This window comes from Planococcus citri, chromosome 1, assembly GCF_950023065.1.
Source record: "Planococcus citri chromosome 1, ihPlaCitr1.1, whole genome shotgun sequence".
Taxonomy (NCBI): domain Eukaryota; kingdom Metazoa; phylum Arthropoda; class Insecta; order Hemiptera; family Pseudococcidae; genus Planococcus; species Planococcus citri.
Window position 1 is genome coordinate 57372584 of NC_088677.1, and position 17186 is coordinate 57389769.

General features: G+C 33.3%; 2 protein-coding genes across 9 annotated transcripts in view; both read left to right on the plus strand.

The window, feature by feature from the left end:
* Positions 1–12104, plus strand: part of LOC135833006 (whirlin-like) — a 148537-nt gene extending 136433 nt beyond the window's left edge. For 5 of the 8 annotated variants that reach the window (XM_065346587.1, XM_065346593.1, XM_065346589.1 and 2 more), the window contains 4 exons: positions 6434–6535; positions 10657–10779; positions 10906–10984; positions 11065–12104. In XM_065346587.1, coding sequence (XP_065202659.1) covers positions 6434–6535; positions 10657–10779; positions 10906–10984; positions 11065–11207 — 447 coding nt within the window. In that variant the 3' untranslated portion in view covers positions 11208–12104. The remainder of the gene's footprint in view (positions 1–6433; positions 6536–10656; positions 10780–10905; positions 10985–11064) is intronic. The other 3 variants (XM_065346588.1, XM_065346595.1, XM_065346591.1) reach the window with 1 other exon arrangement.
* A 474-nt stretch (positions 12105–12578) lies between these two features.
* Positions 12579–16807, plus strand: LOC135833005 (uncharacterized). The gene is made up of 8 exons (XM_065346586.1): positions 12579–13354; positions 13424–13511; positions 13576–13624; positions 13693–13852; positions 13925–14054; positions 14136–14333; positions 14401–14486; positions 14561–16807. Exons 1-8 carry the CDS (start codon positions 13290–13292, stop codon positions 16662–16664), a joined length of 2880 nt encoding a protein of 959 aa, XP_065202658.1. The 5' UTR covers positions 12579–13289; the 3' UTR covers positions 16665–16807.
* The last annotated feature ends 379 nt before the right edge of the window (positions 16808–17186 follow it).

Genomic DNA, 17186 nt, shown 5'->3' on the forward strand with positions numbered 1-17186 from the left:
TTCTCAACACGTGCACCGAAACATTACATATTTTCAGCAAATTTTTGTGAACTTGAGTAGACTACTTCATGCTTTATTAGTTAGTTCATTCGATATGGTAGTTTTTCTTGAAATAATTTTTTTGTTTATTCATTTTTTTTATTAAGTTTTTTTTTCTGTTTCGTAGAATATCAAAATTGCGTTTCATTCGTTTCAACTTTTTGTTTTTTTGTTTTTCGGTTTGGTGTAGATTTATTTTGGAAAAAAGATCGCTCTGAGGGTTTTAAATAAAATTCAATTTAAAGGGATTAAATACCTACCTACTAAAAACTGATGTATGAGAGAAGCACTCCTAATAGACCTACTATTAACACTCCTGTATGCATTTTCGATAAATTCTGCGAGTTTTTAAAATCAAGTACCTATTCGAATTAAGTTGTATTTTGAAGAATTTTTTCGATAAAATACTCGACAGCGAACGATGACGTTTGAAACGTTTCTCGTCTTAAAACTTGATAATATTTCCTCCCAATTCATTTTTTAAGTACTAGGTCAAGTCCTTTTCATTTTCCAGCTTTCCGCCTAGTTTCAAAATTAAAGAGCTATGATTGATTTAATTTTTTTAGAAGGTATACGGTCAATTTTGACGCTCCAAATATTACACAGCCTCAGTTATAAAGCTCCATGAGCCAGATTACGTTCGTATTCGGCTTACTTCCAAAATTGGAGGTGTTTACAACACTTCAGAGCAGGATTTTTGGGATATGGCAGAGTAGGTACCAACCACTGAAGAGATGAAAAAAATATAATATTAGGAGGAGCCTATTTCTGACATTGAAGGGCCAAATGACACCAAGAAAAATCAGTGATAATTTCGAATTATTTTCATGCCCTTCCATCTCCACCACCTCCCCGAGCCTAACAGTGTACCAGAATGAAATTTGAGAGGAAATGAAGATATTATAACTTGTTAGAAGTAGGTATTAAGGATAAAAATATGTCGTGGAATTTATACCTCTCAACTATATACACTTTCATCAAATTTTGAGAAATTGATTCCCCTTCCCCTTTCCCCTCTTTCAAGAGAAGGAGAGGGTGAAAAAATTCAAAATATCAGGAAAAGCGATGTTTCCAGGAGTACCAATTATTCTTGTCATGGCCAGAATTCCTCGAAATCAAAACTGATCCTCAGGGGAGAGTCAAGGCACAAAATTTTGAAAAGTGCAATATATGGTATAAAGAAATAAGAATTTAGTCCTCCTTCCGCATCAGTTTTGATTAAAGTGTAACATAGTTTTTCGCAATCAGAATCAGCGCATTTGAAAATATTGTACAATCTGGTATCCAAATAATTTTTTCCAATGATCCTTTAGGTGGAGAAACACTGAAACTAAGAACTTCCAAAAATCCAAAAATGCGACCCATCACACTTCATTTTTTTTTGTCTTTTGATCATGCTTAAGAGTATTGGTGGTGGTGTGAGGAGGTTCAGAGGAATGGAATCGAAAAAATAATCCAATTTTTGAACTCAGAGTCTTCAAGTTATTAAAAATTAATAATAATGGCACCTTACTTTCAATATTTTGTAGAATTTTAAGTAAAAATTGAGGCCAGCGTGTCTCCCTCTTGGAACCTTGAGATTCCAAAAAAAGTATACCTTTTCTGCCCCCCCCCCCAACAAGACTTAAACTCACACACGTGATGCAATACCTACTCAATTACTAATTGGGTGTTCGGGTGGATAGATTAAAAAAAAACTGTGGGAGGATTTCGACCAAATTCAGTAAGTACCTTCGTTTTGAGTTGAAAGTTGATCAGAAAACATGTCAGCTCCTAGAATGGCCCTGGAAGGAAGATATGGGTCCTCAAAGAAAGGGCATATATTTGAGATTCTGCTTCGACTTAGACAATTGTCATCAAAATCCAAGACCACTCAAATATTCTGGTTAAATTTGCCAATTGGCACCACTGCATTCCAAAACATCATCATCAATATTTTATTACTTTTCCTAGCAACTGCTGCCTATCTAAAGTAATTTTTAAAATTACAGCATTAGGTGACGTGTTTTACATAGGGACATTGTTTTAATTGTCAAATTTGAGGTGCATCCAGCAGCTGTCTTGCTTCGGCGCGCGTTTGGGTGGTCTAGTAGTCTCTGGTAGTATCTGATTGCAAATTTACAAATTTCTTCTATCATGCAAAGTATCTTGAGGTCCTGATGGATTTGATCATTGCAAACATACCTGGGTGCACAGATGACTTTACACAGCCATTTATTTTGGCATCGCTGTATTTTTTCAATGTTACTTTTTTTTAGCTGTTCCACAGTAGGGTGCTCTGTAGGCATTGACTTTTCAGATATGGACTGCTAGTAGCACATAAGCCTAATGTACAGCCATTGTCTTGAACATAAGAAGTCAAGGGTTGCAATCTGCGCATGCGCCAGCTCTGTTATGACGTTATACCTCAGTGGAGGTTCCGGTGTAACTGTAACGTCATCTGGGATGACATCAATCCTGTGCACATTTTTCAGATTCGGGCATGTGCAGAAGCAAAACCTTGACCAACTGATGAATTATGTTCAAGACCATTGGTTATGCACCTCTAGCAGACCATATTTAAAAAGTCAATGTCTGTAGGTCTAAATTGGTTTAATTTAATGATTGTTTTATAAATCAACAGCTTATTCTGAAGCGACGTTTTCTTACTCAGTAGTCATGACATATTACGCAGCTTTAGGTTGACTTCATCTAGTTTCTTTTCAATATGGGTTCTCTATGTAAGTTTTCTGTCCAGATGCTGATATGCATATCAAGGTTCTTCACACTTGGTTTTTCTGGTATTATTTGCCCATTTAGGAATAGTTACAGGCATGTAACTCATGTTTCTATTATTTGAAATGAAAACATTTTCCAAATACAAATTTTACCCAAAATTAATCAATTTTCAAATTTTCAACTGCTCAGTACAACCCTACTAAAAGTGGTCTTGGATAGCCAGTTTGACGCTGAATCTCAAATACCTGGTATCTTTAGGAATAAAGCTATTTTCTCAAAACTAGTTGAGTAGGAGCTACTGCAGGGCTGCATACCGATATAAGTACCAAAATACCAATACCGACAAAACCAGTAAATTTTGAAAAAATTTACAAATACCATTTTACCAATACCAATTAGCAGACAGACAAAGTACCAAATTACAAAATACCTACCAATAAAGTTTTTGAAACGGTATTAATACTAGAATACCAATACCAAAATAATTTTCAATGGTATTTTTTGGTATTGGTATTTTGTGGTATTCTGAATTTTTTGATTGATTATTAGTAGGTACATTACGTGACAGGAGCGGAAAGTATGCGATTAACGAGTGCGAAGTTTAAGGAGTGAGGCGAAGCCGAGTGACTTAAATCGCACAAGTTAATCGCGTTACTGTCCAATCCTGTCGCGTATACTATTTTAATTTCATATGAGAGGAAAATCAATGCCGAAATTTTTAAAAATTGTCAATTTTGAATTTGTAAACATGCGCGGAAAACAGTTACTTTCTTCCCTGGGAGGAAAGTAACTGTTTTCCGCACATCAATGATTCAATGGTGTTTTGGAAGAAGGGCCAAACTGTTTTTTCCAAGATTTTTTTCGCTTAGGGGAACAGTGCTATAACAGCCAGAGTTGGACAGATAAAAAGGGCCAAACTGTTTCAGAGCCAAGCTGCATCATTCAGTTTACCTGTGAGACAGTTTGGCCCTTTTTATCTGCCCAACTCTGGCTGTTATAGCACTGTTCCCCTGAGAGGAAAAAATCTTGGAAAAAACAGTTTGGCCCTTCTTCCAAAACACCATCGACATGTTTAGATGGCTGAGTTAAAGACATATTTTCCAACCACAAAACTGTCTAGGAAACTACTCATTTTCCAATCATATGAAATTAAAAAATTATAAATAAAATAACCAATAAATCACTTATATTGAAAAACTTGTAAGTGATAATGATGAACCTTGAACTTGCAAATTGAGGTGCTTAAATAGAAAAAAAAGTGTAATTTCCAAAAAAAAATTTGGAAAACCGTTGTACCTAAATTCTGGCCTAAAAACACACTTGTTATTCGGTATTATATTGGTACAATACCAATACCAATACCAGATAACGAAAAAAAATCCACAACATAATAAAATACCGATACCAAAATACCAAAAATCGACATCTGTATTGGAGAATACCGAAATACCAATACCATTTTGGGAACTGTATGCTAAATACCAATACCTGGTACCAATACCGTTTATGTTTATAGGTAAGCAGCCCTGGGAGCTAGAGAAAAAAAAACACGTTTTTTTTTTCAAAAATGCCCCATCTTTGAGGACTTGTATTGTCCCTTCATGGGCACCTCTGGATCTAGAAAAAAATTCTGTGTGACTTTCAATACTAATTATTCAAAATGAAGGCTCATACTAAATTTGGGCATAATCCTTCGACATTTTGTATAGTCTTGGTCGAACGTTCGTTAGTGGCGATATCTTGAGAACCACTGATTTTATCAAAAATTTCGTGAGAACATCAACACTACCTCGTACTTACCTATCAAAATTATTCAAAATTGTATTTCTTTCAAAAAAATTAACCTGAATGATGCAAATTTCACAAAAACATCTGTAAAAACCAAAATTTTAGAAAATTTGATTTCAAATCAATAATGTATCATAAAAATTTTCGATAAAATTGTTGCCACAAGATATTTACCAAAAAAAAACCTGTAACTAAATGTAAAAGGTGCGAATGAATTATATTTCTCAATCTCTTATGAACACCCCCCTCCCCCCCGAATCTTCCCAAAATTTAGCTCAGTGACCACAATAAAGCTTAAACACATTCTCCCCTAATAAAACACAATAAAATTAATTCGCATACAGGAGACAAAAAACAACCGTAAAAACCCTCTCACATCGTCGCGATAAACTTCCACGATGAACGTAGAAAAGATGCATCAATTAGCGACCGGCGAGCGCCCTCCTCCTTCTTACACTAATCGAATGAAAGTTTCTGCACCTTCTTCATTTCACCCCTGTACTAAATCGTTAGGCAATTTCACGCCCAGCGATGCAGAAAAAGTTGCATAACGTTTATTTACCTACAAGAGAAAAGAAAAAATGCCATTAAACAGCAACATGATTACCTTATAGGTTAATAAATTGCATATTCGATCGATGAAGGCAACTCTATCGTGAAATTTCCATATTCGCAATAAAAAATACTAATAATAATAAAACAACGTACATAAACGAATCCGTTGCTGGTAAAAATATCTTCGATATGGTTATAGAAATGTTACAATTTCCGTATGTACGAGTATACGAAAAAGTATAAGTACGTAGTTTACCTAAAACTCGAAACCAAAACCAAAGTGTATTTCCTGCTCCTTTTTCATAAATAGGTTTTTTCCTGTACTAGATAATTATTTACGTGTGTATTGGCGATCGGTAGTATGGTATGTTTAGAGTACGTTATAGTAATGCTTATTTTATGTAGGTACCTCTACAGTAACGCACCAGCTATCCAGCCTATTCATATACATGAGATGAGATCGACCTAAATACCGGCTATTTTTTTGCATCTTTTCTACTGTCTTTTTGTCTCTGTCGTAGAAGGAGTTTTTTTTTTTCATTTCCACATTTTCTTTTCTTTAATCGCATAAAATTGTAAAATAATACACGCGGCGCGATAAATCACACGTATATAAATCGAACTTCCAGTTCGGTATAGTATACACGAAGAATTGAAGTCTCACTACCTCCTGAATTTACGTGAAAATTTGATTTTCTCGATTTTCATCAACCTTATAGTTAATTTTATTTCAATTTTTTTATTTTCATTCTATTTCTCTCTCTCTCTCAATTGCTAAATAAATATAAATAGTACATCACGTCGTCGTAAATAATAAATTAAATTTAAAAAAAAAAACGAGATTAAAAATATATAAACGAATAAACGTAACCGAATTTACAAATCGGAGTGATTTGCTAAATGTAGATATTGGCTGCTGTATTAACTTCCGTGTACATGTAACTTCTTGTAGAAATTTTTTCTCTTAAATTTTTTTTTGTTAATTATTATACGTATAACGAGTAGTAATATTGAAATTCCTTTAACGGCTACACTTTCCACAATTTATTTTATATTTGCACAGTTGTATATAAAATAAATCTTTTTTTTAATCCTTTTTTTCCACTTTTTTTTTATCATTTATTACAATTCATTTCCGAATACAACGCGCTCTCTCCGATATTTCCGGCCAACTCGAAATGATGAAGTTGGCCGGTATAAAAGGAAAAAAACGAGCAGCGGCGTAAAATAGGGCATTTATTTATTACGCGTCATTTGCGCGCCGAAAACAACACTATAGAAAACGGCTATTTCGTATTTGTGTGGATTTTTAATACGAGCTTGTATTTTATAGCAGTTAGCACAAAAATTAGGAAGAGGCTGTGATATTAAAGACGATAAAGATCAGAAATCCAATTCAAAAAAGGGCGAAAGGTCTTCGGAAAATGCCGCTCATGTAAGTAGAATGTATTATGGTATTTTTAATTTATCGTAGATAGATATTCGTTTAGGTATTAAGATTTCCATGTACAGGGTGCTCCATCAAACTTCTGCTGAAAACATTGTACAGGATGTTCGTGAATTGGACCGAACTCGAGGCACCACTGAAAAAAAAATGTTCAAGGAATGGGGTGTCTATCTTTAAAAAAAAAGAAACTGGTGAAATTTGAAAAGAGGAAGAAATGAAGAAAAAAAGTTTTAGATGAGTTTTTTCTTGATACTTGAAAATTGAAGACGTTTATGAATGGATTTTGAAAAAGAGGCTGTAAGTAATTCAAAAAATAATCGAGAAAAAAAATCGCCTGTTGAAAAATTAATAAGTTTTATTGTGACGACTTTTATAAATTTTAAAAAAAATTATTCTCGTTGGAAATTGATGAACATTTTTTTAAAAATTGCCCACCTACTAAGTTTAGAAATTGGCAATTATTAAATTTCAATTCCAGGCAAAAAGTTATCTTAATACAATTTGTTCTGTTTTCGACTCATCAATCCATTCTTTCAGCCACTTTTTAAAATTGGAATTTTTTTCATAACCAATTCGTAGTTCCTAATCCTAAAATTAACAAGTTGAGTAAAAACGCATCTAGGTAACTAAATTTTACTCACTTTAAGCTCGAAAAATTATTCAATTCTGTTTTCTTTGATAGAGTTTGATTTTTTAATTTTGAAAATAAGTAGGTACATACTTATTTAACTTCTTCATTCAACATTGAACATGGTTTTCTTGGGAGGAAGCTTCGCAGTAAGAGTCAGAACTAGAAGTGGTGAATTCTATCCAATATCCATACATCTCACTCGCAGTTTTTCAGAAAAATACCCATTTTTGGAAATTGAAGAAACAGAAAGCATTAGGAACGATTAATGAACGTTCGTTGATTGAATTTTCAAAATTTTCGAAAATTATCAAAAATTACATTTTTAATGGGTTTATTTAGGTAAATTTTTTAAGGCAAACAAAAAAAGTTCTTTGAGACATAATTTTTGCAACGAAATTTATGTTTCTTTCAAATAGCAGATTTGAAAAAAAAATCGTCTTTTTTCGGAAATTTTACATTTTTTTGGTTCATCTAATTTTAGAGAAAGGCCATCGACTCGAAAAGATACACCAGAAACTGCATTTAAAAATTTCATATTCTGTGATAGGAATAAAGGTGGAAGGAAGGGAGGGAACGAAGAGTTTTTATAATTTTTCTCACCCCTAAATTTGGTGTTTCTTGAAACAAAGTGAACATGAATACAAGTTTTAATTTTTTTACTCGAGGAAATCCCAATATTACTAGAAAAACTCATGTCATCGCAAAATGGCCCAAGAGGTTGATTTTACTAGTGAAAAAGTGAAATGAAAATGAGATATGCCCAGTTCCTTATGAAAAAATTTTCGTTCTGCAGAAAATTAAAAAAGAATTGAAGATTTGGGATTTTGGGATGATTTGACAGATGAAAAGTCCATATTTTTATGCTCATGCTCCTCTCATCCACTGACATAGAATCGATTCGAAATTGAAAAAAAAACTAGATATACATATTATTAAAAACGTTTACGAAAAAAAAAAAATCAATTACTCATAGTAGGTACATAAGGAAATATTTTCACTGAAAATAACCCCCCCCTCACCATTTCTCTCAAAAGGATAGAATCATACATTTTTTAATATATTTCAGCTGATTAAAAAGTTTTCATAAGTACCTTATATTTCAAAAATAGCCCAAACATGAGAAATTTTCAGAAAATTTTGATTTGAGCATTTTTGATTTGATCAAACCCTGATTTCAGGATTTAATCTTCAAGATTACATCGAGTTTTCAACAAATTATTAAACATATGTGTAGGTAATGTAGGTATTCAAAGCGAAAACTGAAACTTGTATAATTAAGTAAATATATATTTTTAAAACAAAATTTGTGAAAAAAATTTGAGAAATTTCTGTAAATTTTTCAAAACGTATGATAAAATGTTGATCAAAACGAAAAAATTGTCGAATATCATTCACACCCAATAATACGTCGTATAACCCAATACTTTTAAATTATAAATACAAAAATGCTGAAGAAAAAATTATAACAGATCATTCATACTTTTTAATAATGATTTTTTGATTTAAAAATCTTAAAAATGCCAACTTGTATTATGAATTTTATTTTAAAATTGTCAGAACTCGATTTTTTCTGAAAGAATATTTTTAAAAAATAGATCGTTTTTTACTCAAACACTTCCATTTTTTGAGATTCCTTGGCGAACGAAGAAGGGAAAGAATTACTTGAAAGGAAGAGCTCATTTATTCGATATTTCGGCCAATGAACAGCCCCCACCCCCCGCTCATCGCCATTCGCTCAAATCGTCACTTCGACAAATTCGAAGTATTTTGCGAGAAGAACATCCCAAAAACATTTCTTATATGCCCCTTCATTTGTCAGGCTACTCTCAAGTTCCAAAAGGTAAGGTGAGGTCGGTCACTCTATGTAATTTGTAGGTATTCAAAAGAAAGGTCATTTACCCAGTTTCAGCACTAAAAATTTGTTCACTTTCAAGTACATTTATATTAAACAAGAATTTCTTCAAATTTATAAATATGCATCTCTTTAATACTTAAATGTAATAGGAGCTTCTTGGGCCTGATTAAACTCAAATTTGAAATAAGGAAAAGGTTCGATAGGACACCCTGTACACACATAAATAGTATAATTTTCCTTTTTAATTTATCTATAGCCTACCTATTACATTTATCTATCTATAAGTACCCATATAAGTACTTTAAAACAAGTAGTAAAATACTTGTAAAGATAAAAAAGGCATAAAGGCAATAGGGCCAACGTATTCGATAAATGGTAAACGGATATGAAACGACGTTTACATGTGAACTTTTGAAAAACGCGCGTAAACGTCTTAATAAAGGATTACTCAGCAACGTGGGGTTTTCAAATAGAGCAAAAGTATACACCTAACCAGTCTGCACCTGCCTACCTACTATACTTACTATAGGCAAAAAGGTACCAGGAAAAGGGTAATGTAGTGAGCCTGTATATATCCTGGTATAGTTTTAGCAAAGGGCGGTAATGCGCAAAAACTAGTTTAAGGTCACACAGCTAAATACCTTTTTAATTCGCGTGCTTAACTGTACGCACTCCTCAACTCACTCAACTCACTCGTCCCATGAAAGGGAGCCGGAGCGTCGTAGTTTCCCTTATGACCCATTCCCATCCTCCTCTCTCTCTCTCCTACCGTAAATTTTCTCGTTCCATGTCATAAATACACACTCGAGATTTTTTTTTAACGAGTTCTTTGATTTTTTTCCCTTTTTCACTCATTTTTTTATTATTATTAAACCGCGAATGTTATTTTTGAAACGATTTTGGCGGAATTGCTATTTTAAATGCGCCGCTTTTTGCCAACAACGTCGACATTGACTATTGTCTTTTATGACCTAAATAAACATGCAAAAAATTATTATGCTTGGCGAAACGATTTACGTATTCATTGATTTGTGCAGCGGCATTTGGGTCATTATTATTTTTTTAGCGTGATATTATTCAAGCGGATGGTTAACCTACCTTTAGAAAAAAAGAGTGAAAAAAGATCACCTGACAAATTGTGCTCAAATGCATTGCCAGAAAATTAATTTAAAAAAAAAAGGTTTCAAGACAGAGAGTCTTGAAAGTGAAAGAGAATTCTATAAAATTTCCGCGCTTCATTTCAAAATATTTAATAATAATTGAAATGAAAAAATGTTCAAAATTTATATCCACTCCACAGAAGAGAAAAGAGAAAGAAAAGTCATTGGAAATAAAATTAAATAGTAGGTACCTACCTATTGTTCAATGTTTGGTTAATTATTTATTCATTCTTCCCAGCCTTCTATTTTGTAAAAGGGCGAGAAATTAGAAGGGAAGTGAGAATGATTAAACTCGAACACAAAATTCCAGTAAGTCAAAGTTTAACACTTACCTACTTACGTTTGCCCGCACAGCCCGATTGTCTTTAAACACCTTGTTGAATATTTGAATTAATTTCACGTAAATCTTCAGATTAGGTAATTTTCAAAACAAATAATTACTATTTCATTATGTTCTTCATAGATTGTTCCTGATCAATTTGGTAATTTAAGAATAACAGTAAAAAAGACAAAACCATTGCTGGGTATCGCTATTGAAGGTGGTGCCAACACTAAACATCCTCTTCCACGAATAATAAACATACACGTAAGTATCATTGATTAGTTCTCAAAACAGCACTTGAAATTTCGAAAAGCACAATATACTCAAGTATACGAGTAAACACCTAACTATACCTTAATAATTAATGGCAATTGAAACCATTTTCGACAGGAAAACGGCGCAGCATCTGAAGCGGGAGGTTTAGAAGTTGGTCAGCTGATATTGGAAGTAGATAGACAAAAAGTTGAAGGTAACGGAGAAATTTCTCACTCAAATATACCCCCTAAATAAGACCGAAACAATCATTAATTGAATTAATTTTTCATCCAGGTATGCAACACCAAGCGGTAGCTCGTCTAATAGCCGAAACGTACGCAAATCGCGATCGTAAAGAAATCGAGTTCCTGGTTGTAGAAGCGAAAAAATCGAATTTGGAGCCGAAACCGACGGCGCTAATTTTTATGGATCCTTAGCAAGAAACCGACAAAGAGCGTAAATCATCACGGTGTTCCGATATGGCAGTAAATTCACACACAAAGATGCGACGAATACTGTATCGAATTCTATGCGCTTAAATTTTTCCATTCTTTTTTTTTGTTTTTTTGATTTTGTTTTTTCTAACGGAAATACAGGAAATATCGATTTGCGTTGTCAAGACGCGCTTCTTCAATAATATAACATATTTATTTTAATTGTTACATTGTTATTGCTTTTTTATATGATAAAATTCATTTACTAAATAAATCGTTGTTGCATTTTATTTATTAAGTAAGTGATATACTTGTTGTTTATTAAATAGTCATTTTTATTCGATAGTTTTTGAAAAGGAAAAAAAATCAATTTAAATAAAACGCATTTACCATGGATTTTAAGATACGATACAATTTATATACGATATTAGCCGAATGGACATGTGATACGATACCTTATGACTTGTATTTCGGCTAAATTTTAATAAAATTCAAATTGTAAAAAATTTACCAATCTGTGGGGAGTGTTTTTTTTCAATTTCCCCGCGATGACCTTCTTTCTCATTTCCGTTGACGTTTATATCATTATTGTTTAAAGAAGTTGTTTTATATTTTAACACATTTTTCTTCTCCCTCCCCCCATTCATGCTTACAAAAATTTTGAATTTCAACGAATCAGTTTTATACGTCTAAAATAAGAATTTTAAAATAGCGAATAATAAATCTCGTTGTTATGGCTAATACGCATTTTTGTTGTTTGTACTTGAAATTTTAAAAAAATGAGTAATAAAAATATTTTGTTAAAAATTCGTTATGAATAAATTAACATTTAACGCTTAATTTTTTTGTATTTATCGATAAACGTAATATTGTATTGGAATAAATAGTTTTTTGATTTTATTGCTTCGTTTACGAATTAATTTTCCAAATGATAATTCAAAAATGAGAGATTACATGAAAATTCAAATGCTGAATGCTGAACGCTGAAGTTCAATATTATGCAAACATAAAACTAAAAGATGAGGAAATTAAAAGAAAATTGAAGAAACGTACAAAGTTGAGAGTTGAGTAAGTTATGAAGTCGAAAGTGAAAATTCAGTTTTTAGTTTTCTCGAATCACCATGATGATGCATGACCAGCTGAAAACTGAAATCAAAAATTCGAAATCAATCTGAAGAAAAAGAGGTCATGAGAAACTTCAATGAGGAAATACTCTTAACAAAAGGTCTAAAAGGTAGAGGTACCAAACCAATACCAAAATAGAATAAAATCTTTCTTCGTACTTTTTACTTTTTTCATTTTTTCCAAAGTTATACTTCACAGACAAGTCAACAAAAACTACAAAAGCTACAAAAATGCATAAAAAGTTTCAAAAAATAAAATAATTTATTATTTATTTTAAAAAAGTAATAGTACATTACATTACTAGATTAATAAAGTGGGTGATTATGAACGAGTGCAAAGTTACTGCGCGAGTCGAAGACGAGCGCTGTAACTTTGCACGAGTTCATAATCACACACTTTATTAATCGCGTAGTGTAAGGTGCTTTACATAATAAACACTCGTAACCTCACCATTTTACACTTCTGTTGTTTAGATGCAAAAAATGTGCGTCTATGAGTGACCAAACTTCACCGGTTAAATTTGTTAAATTATGTCCAAACGTAACACGTACGTAATGGCGAGTTTCGCGGCGTTGCCACATAACACTAGGGATATAATACGCTCATTATGTACGTGTTTGACCCGACATTAGGTCGCTCATAATGACGTACATTTTGCATCTAGCGACAGAGGTGTAATGATGAGATTACGAGTGTGTATTACGCGACGGTATTACGTAAAAATTATTACAGTCGACTACTTGCACTTCAGCGTTTCTACCGGTGAATTCGATAAGCACACATGTCAACAAACATTTTTTTCAAAAAAAAAAATTATCACTGCGATGTTTACATTTTTTTTTCAACAGGAATTAAAATTGAGTTAAACATGTTTGTACTGAACGTAATTATGAAAATTGAGCTCATTACAAATTAATAAACATAAATCACCCAATTTAGAAGTCATTCATCAACTCTGGAATGAACGAAAACGATACAAACACCTGGCGAACACCTGCTTTCCGAAATCAAATTGTAACAAAAATGTGAGTTGAACCGACAATTTCATTACTGATACCGACTTTTGAGCTCTAAAACTTGATTATAAATTGCAGCGAAGAAGAAATCACGAAATGGAACTTATCTACATTGAAACCAAGTCGACAACTTGAGAATGAGAACTACGAGAAAGCCGCTTCAAAAGTAAACACGATTGTAATTTCGTACGAAATTCTTTCACCGGAATTCTTATTATGGTATTTTACAGGAAGAATATTTGAAAATGATCGCCAAACTCATTTTAAATATGCGACCGAGTACGTAATTTCGCATACCGAATGTGTTTCAATTTTTTCAATGACCTAACACGAAATTTGATCGACAGAACCGGCGGAAGAGTCAGTTGCAGTCCTATCGGAAACATCATCGGAGTTTGATTTGAATGATGTGAGCGCTACATCTTCGAACGGACAGATTGACTCGAAAGACGAGATTTCTTTGCTAAAACGGATTAGTCTTGGAAAATCGATCACGAAAAGAAAAAGGTATACTGATACTTTGCTTAAAAATACGTTCGAAGTTCAACGTAGATAATATATTTTCTGTTTGAAAAATAGATTATTGAATGACGACGAAGAGTTCATCTGTGCTGTTTGTTGTTCACATTTCTCATCCAAAGTATCGCTTAAAAAACATATCAATATTACTCGTCATATGATCAAAGAAGCTTTACCTAATTCAATAATGGTTGGTATCGAATATGTATCGAATTGAACAATTACCTCCAAGTCGAACTTGAACGCTTATCTGTTCGGTTTAAATTTTCAGGACACGATACCTCGGCAATGGTTATTTACAGTTATCGATTATTTTACAACAACCGATGGGTACAAAATGGAAATCTGTTTACCTTCGATCAGTTCAGTGGAATCGACGCAGGAATGGATGAGCGAGTTCATGAAATACAATCAATGCGTTTATGCGTGGGAACGTGATCATTTGAACGAAAATAAGACTCGGCACGAGGTACTAAATTTCATCTGTACCGTTTGCTAGTTTTTAAAGAGCTTCGATTGATATTTCTGCTCTTTAGGTGGTTTATTGCTGCCAATATGGTGAGAAACGTGCCAAGAGTACTTGCAAAAGTAGAATATCATTTACATTACAGAAAGGAAAATTGTAAGGTTATTTCTTTCCTATTTCTGACAGCTTATTTCTCGTTTTTTAAACTCGTGTTGATGTGTTTTTTCTAGCTCTTACGGTACAGCAATGATAAATTTTGTCCACGATCACTCTATACCATACAACGACGATGCTCGCCATTGTAATCCATCAGCCGAAGTGAAACAAATGCTAATGAAATATTTCGAAAATTCAACCAGTACCGTCGAAGCTTACAGAAACATGCAATTACACATCGAAACGCAACTAGACAACGAAAACGAATACTTGGAGTATTCGGCCGATCGGCGCAAAATGCCTTTACTCAGCTGGGCTCGTTACCTTTACAATACCGAATACGGCCAGAATAATAAACCGGTAACGCTGAATCACCAAGGGATTGAATTTCTGAGAAAATTTGTCAACGATAAAAACGAAGAACAAAACGAATCAGTTTGCCAGTTTCAAGAACTACCTAATGAGAATTTCGTTATTTTCATCGCCACAGCTTGCATGAGGCGAGCTTTAAAGAGTCAAGCTGCTAGCGAACTCGTATACACCGATAATATCGGATCAACTGCTCAATACGGTCTTCGGGTATATCTGCTGCTGACTAATATCAAAGACGAAGCTGTTCCATTAGGTATCGTGATCACCAGCAGTGAAACGAATAAAGCCGTAAAAACAGGATTCGGATTACTTTCGACGTCTCTGGACGATCAATCGTTTAATGGTAAAGGTAGACTGGGACCTGCTATCATTATGACCGATGATTCAGTACCTGAAATGGTATCGATGAAAGGATTATTCCCATATTCGAAAATCGTTCTTTCTGCGTTTCATTTTTTGCGATCGTGTTATAAATGGCTCGTTAAAATCGAACATAAAATTAATAAACAGGATAGAGAAATAATCTATTCTTACATCAGGCAAATGGTGTACGTCGAAGATGAGGCTGAACTTCGAACATTATTCGATAAACTCGTAGAAACGTACAAAAATCACGAACTGGTTAGTTCGTATATTTGTAAATTATACGAGAAAAGGCAAACCTGGGCTGTATGTTATAGACGTAATTTCTCAATCATTGATGAATCCGGACACGCTACATGGAAACATACCCTATCCATACTGAAAGAACAAATTCTCAATAGAATAAAGCTCCAAGAACCTAAACGTTTAGTATCGTATTTCTTAAACGAATTTTCTGAATTTTACCAAAGACGATTGATCGACTGCGCTCTAAACAGATACGCCAGTGAAAAACCTCAATACGAAAATCAATTCCAAAACTACCTATTCGTACAAAATGACCATTGCGAAAGTTCATTCACTTTATATGATCGTGAAACAAACGTGAAATATTTCATCAACACGGATATAAATATATGCACTTGTCACGTCGGTTGTGCAGGTATTTCATGCGAACATCAGAGAATCCTCAGAGCATATTACGAAAACGTCGAGATCAGGAACAATGACTCAGCTAACGATACCAAAACAAAGCTTGAACTTTATTATATTGTTTCCGGTTGTAGAGACGTTCCCGAAGAATTCTTCGGTTTATCCAATCAAACCGTTGACAATGCACAACTCGACGAAGAATTCAAGCCTTTGTTCGATGATATTCATACGGAAACGGTAATTGACGATTCAAACTCTCAGTTCGTCTCAGTCCAAGAAATATCCCAGTTGGGTGCACAATTCACCGAAGGAATCGAAATAGAGCAATCAACCGGCGATCAAAATTCATCGCAAGTTTATCCAATCATAATTAATCACAACGATGACGATAGTGTCGTTAAAATTGAAAAGTCAACTTTATCGAATGAAAACAAAGTCGAAAGTTCTCCTCAGGTTCTATATTCGATTGTGTTCGACGGAGAGAATGTTAATAATGATGTTATAGAAATTATTTCGTTTGATGGTGCGGAGAATAATCAAAGTATGGAAGAAATTGCCACCCAAGTTGACATCAAAGAAGAACGTTTCGATGAGAAATATCGCGAAGAAGCTATGAAACAAGAACTGCTCAAGTTCAATCAGCATTTCGCTAGGTTTACAGAGATGATTAAAAAGAATCCGAACGTGTTTAAAAAAGGCTTGTTGCGTTTAAATAATCAATTAGCTAGAATGAAGAATGATCCGGATGCTTTGTTTAAAGCCATGAATAATTATACTAATATGAAAATGTGATTCCTGAAGGAAATATTTTTTGTATGTACATAAATTGGAGTTTAGATGAGTACTTACCTATTGTTCCAGTTTTTTCTTCCATTATTGTTGTTTACTTAATTATTTGTTTAAATTTTTAATAATAAAAAAATCTTCATCAAAAATCTTATTTATTATAGGTATTTAACTAGCAAAATTAATCAAATTGTTTTACCTACTTTGAATATCCGATTACTTCAGTGTACAGTTGCAAGTTCTTTACATTTTTTAGAATTCGTAGAATTTTTTAATGCACCGTGAAAGTAACACGCGATCGTCCACAATTTATAACTTATAAAATGATAAAAAAATCTCGAACATTAATATGTAATACAAAATATGTATGTACATACTCAGTTTTGTATCGATATTTCAATCGTAGACCGAACCTAGTAATTTCATTCAAGATAAATCGAGCACACAAAATGAATCACTAAACTATCGTCGACATCGATGATGTCATTTTTCATTCATTCAATATCAATACAAATGATGAGACTACCT

What these genes read in the sequence shown, in the direction of transcription:
- LOC135833005 (XM_065346586.1), top strand. Translation starts at nt 13,290, where the DNA reads ATGAACGAAAACGATACAAACACCTGGCGAACACCTGCTTTCCGAAAT. An exon ending in ACGAGAAAGCCGCTTCAAAA is followed by an intron (nt 13,512 to 13,575) that starts GTAAACACGATT and finishes GGTATTTTACAG; the next exon opens with GAAGAATATTTGAAAATGAT. An exon ending in CATTTTAAATATGCGACCGA is followed by an intron (nt 13,625 to 13,692) that starts GTACGTAATTTC and finishes TTTGATCGACAG; the next exon opens with AACCGGCGGAAGAGTCAGTT.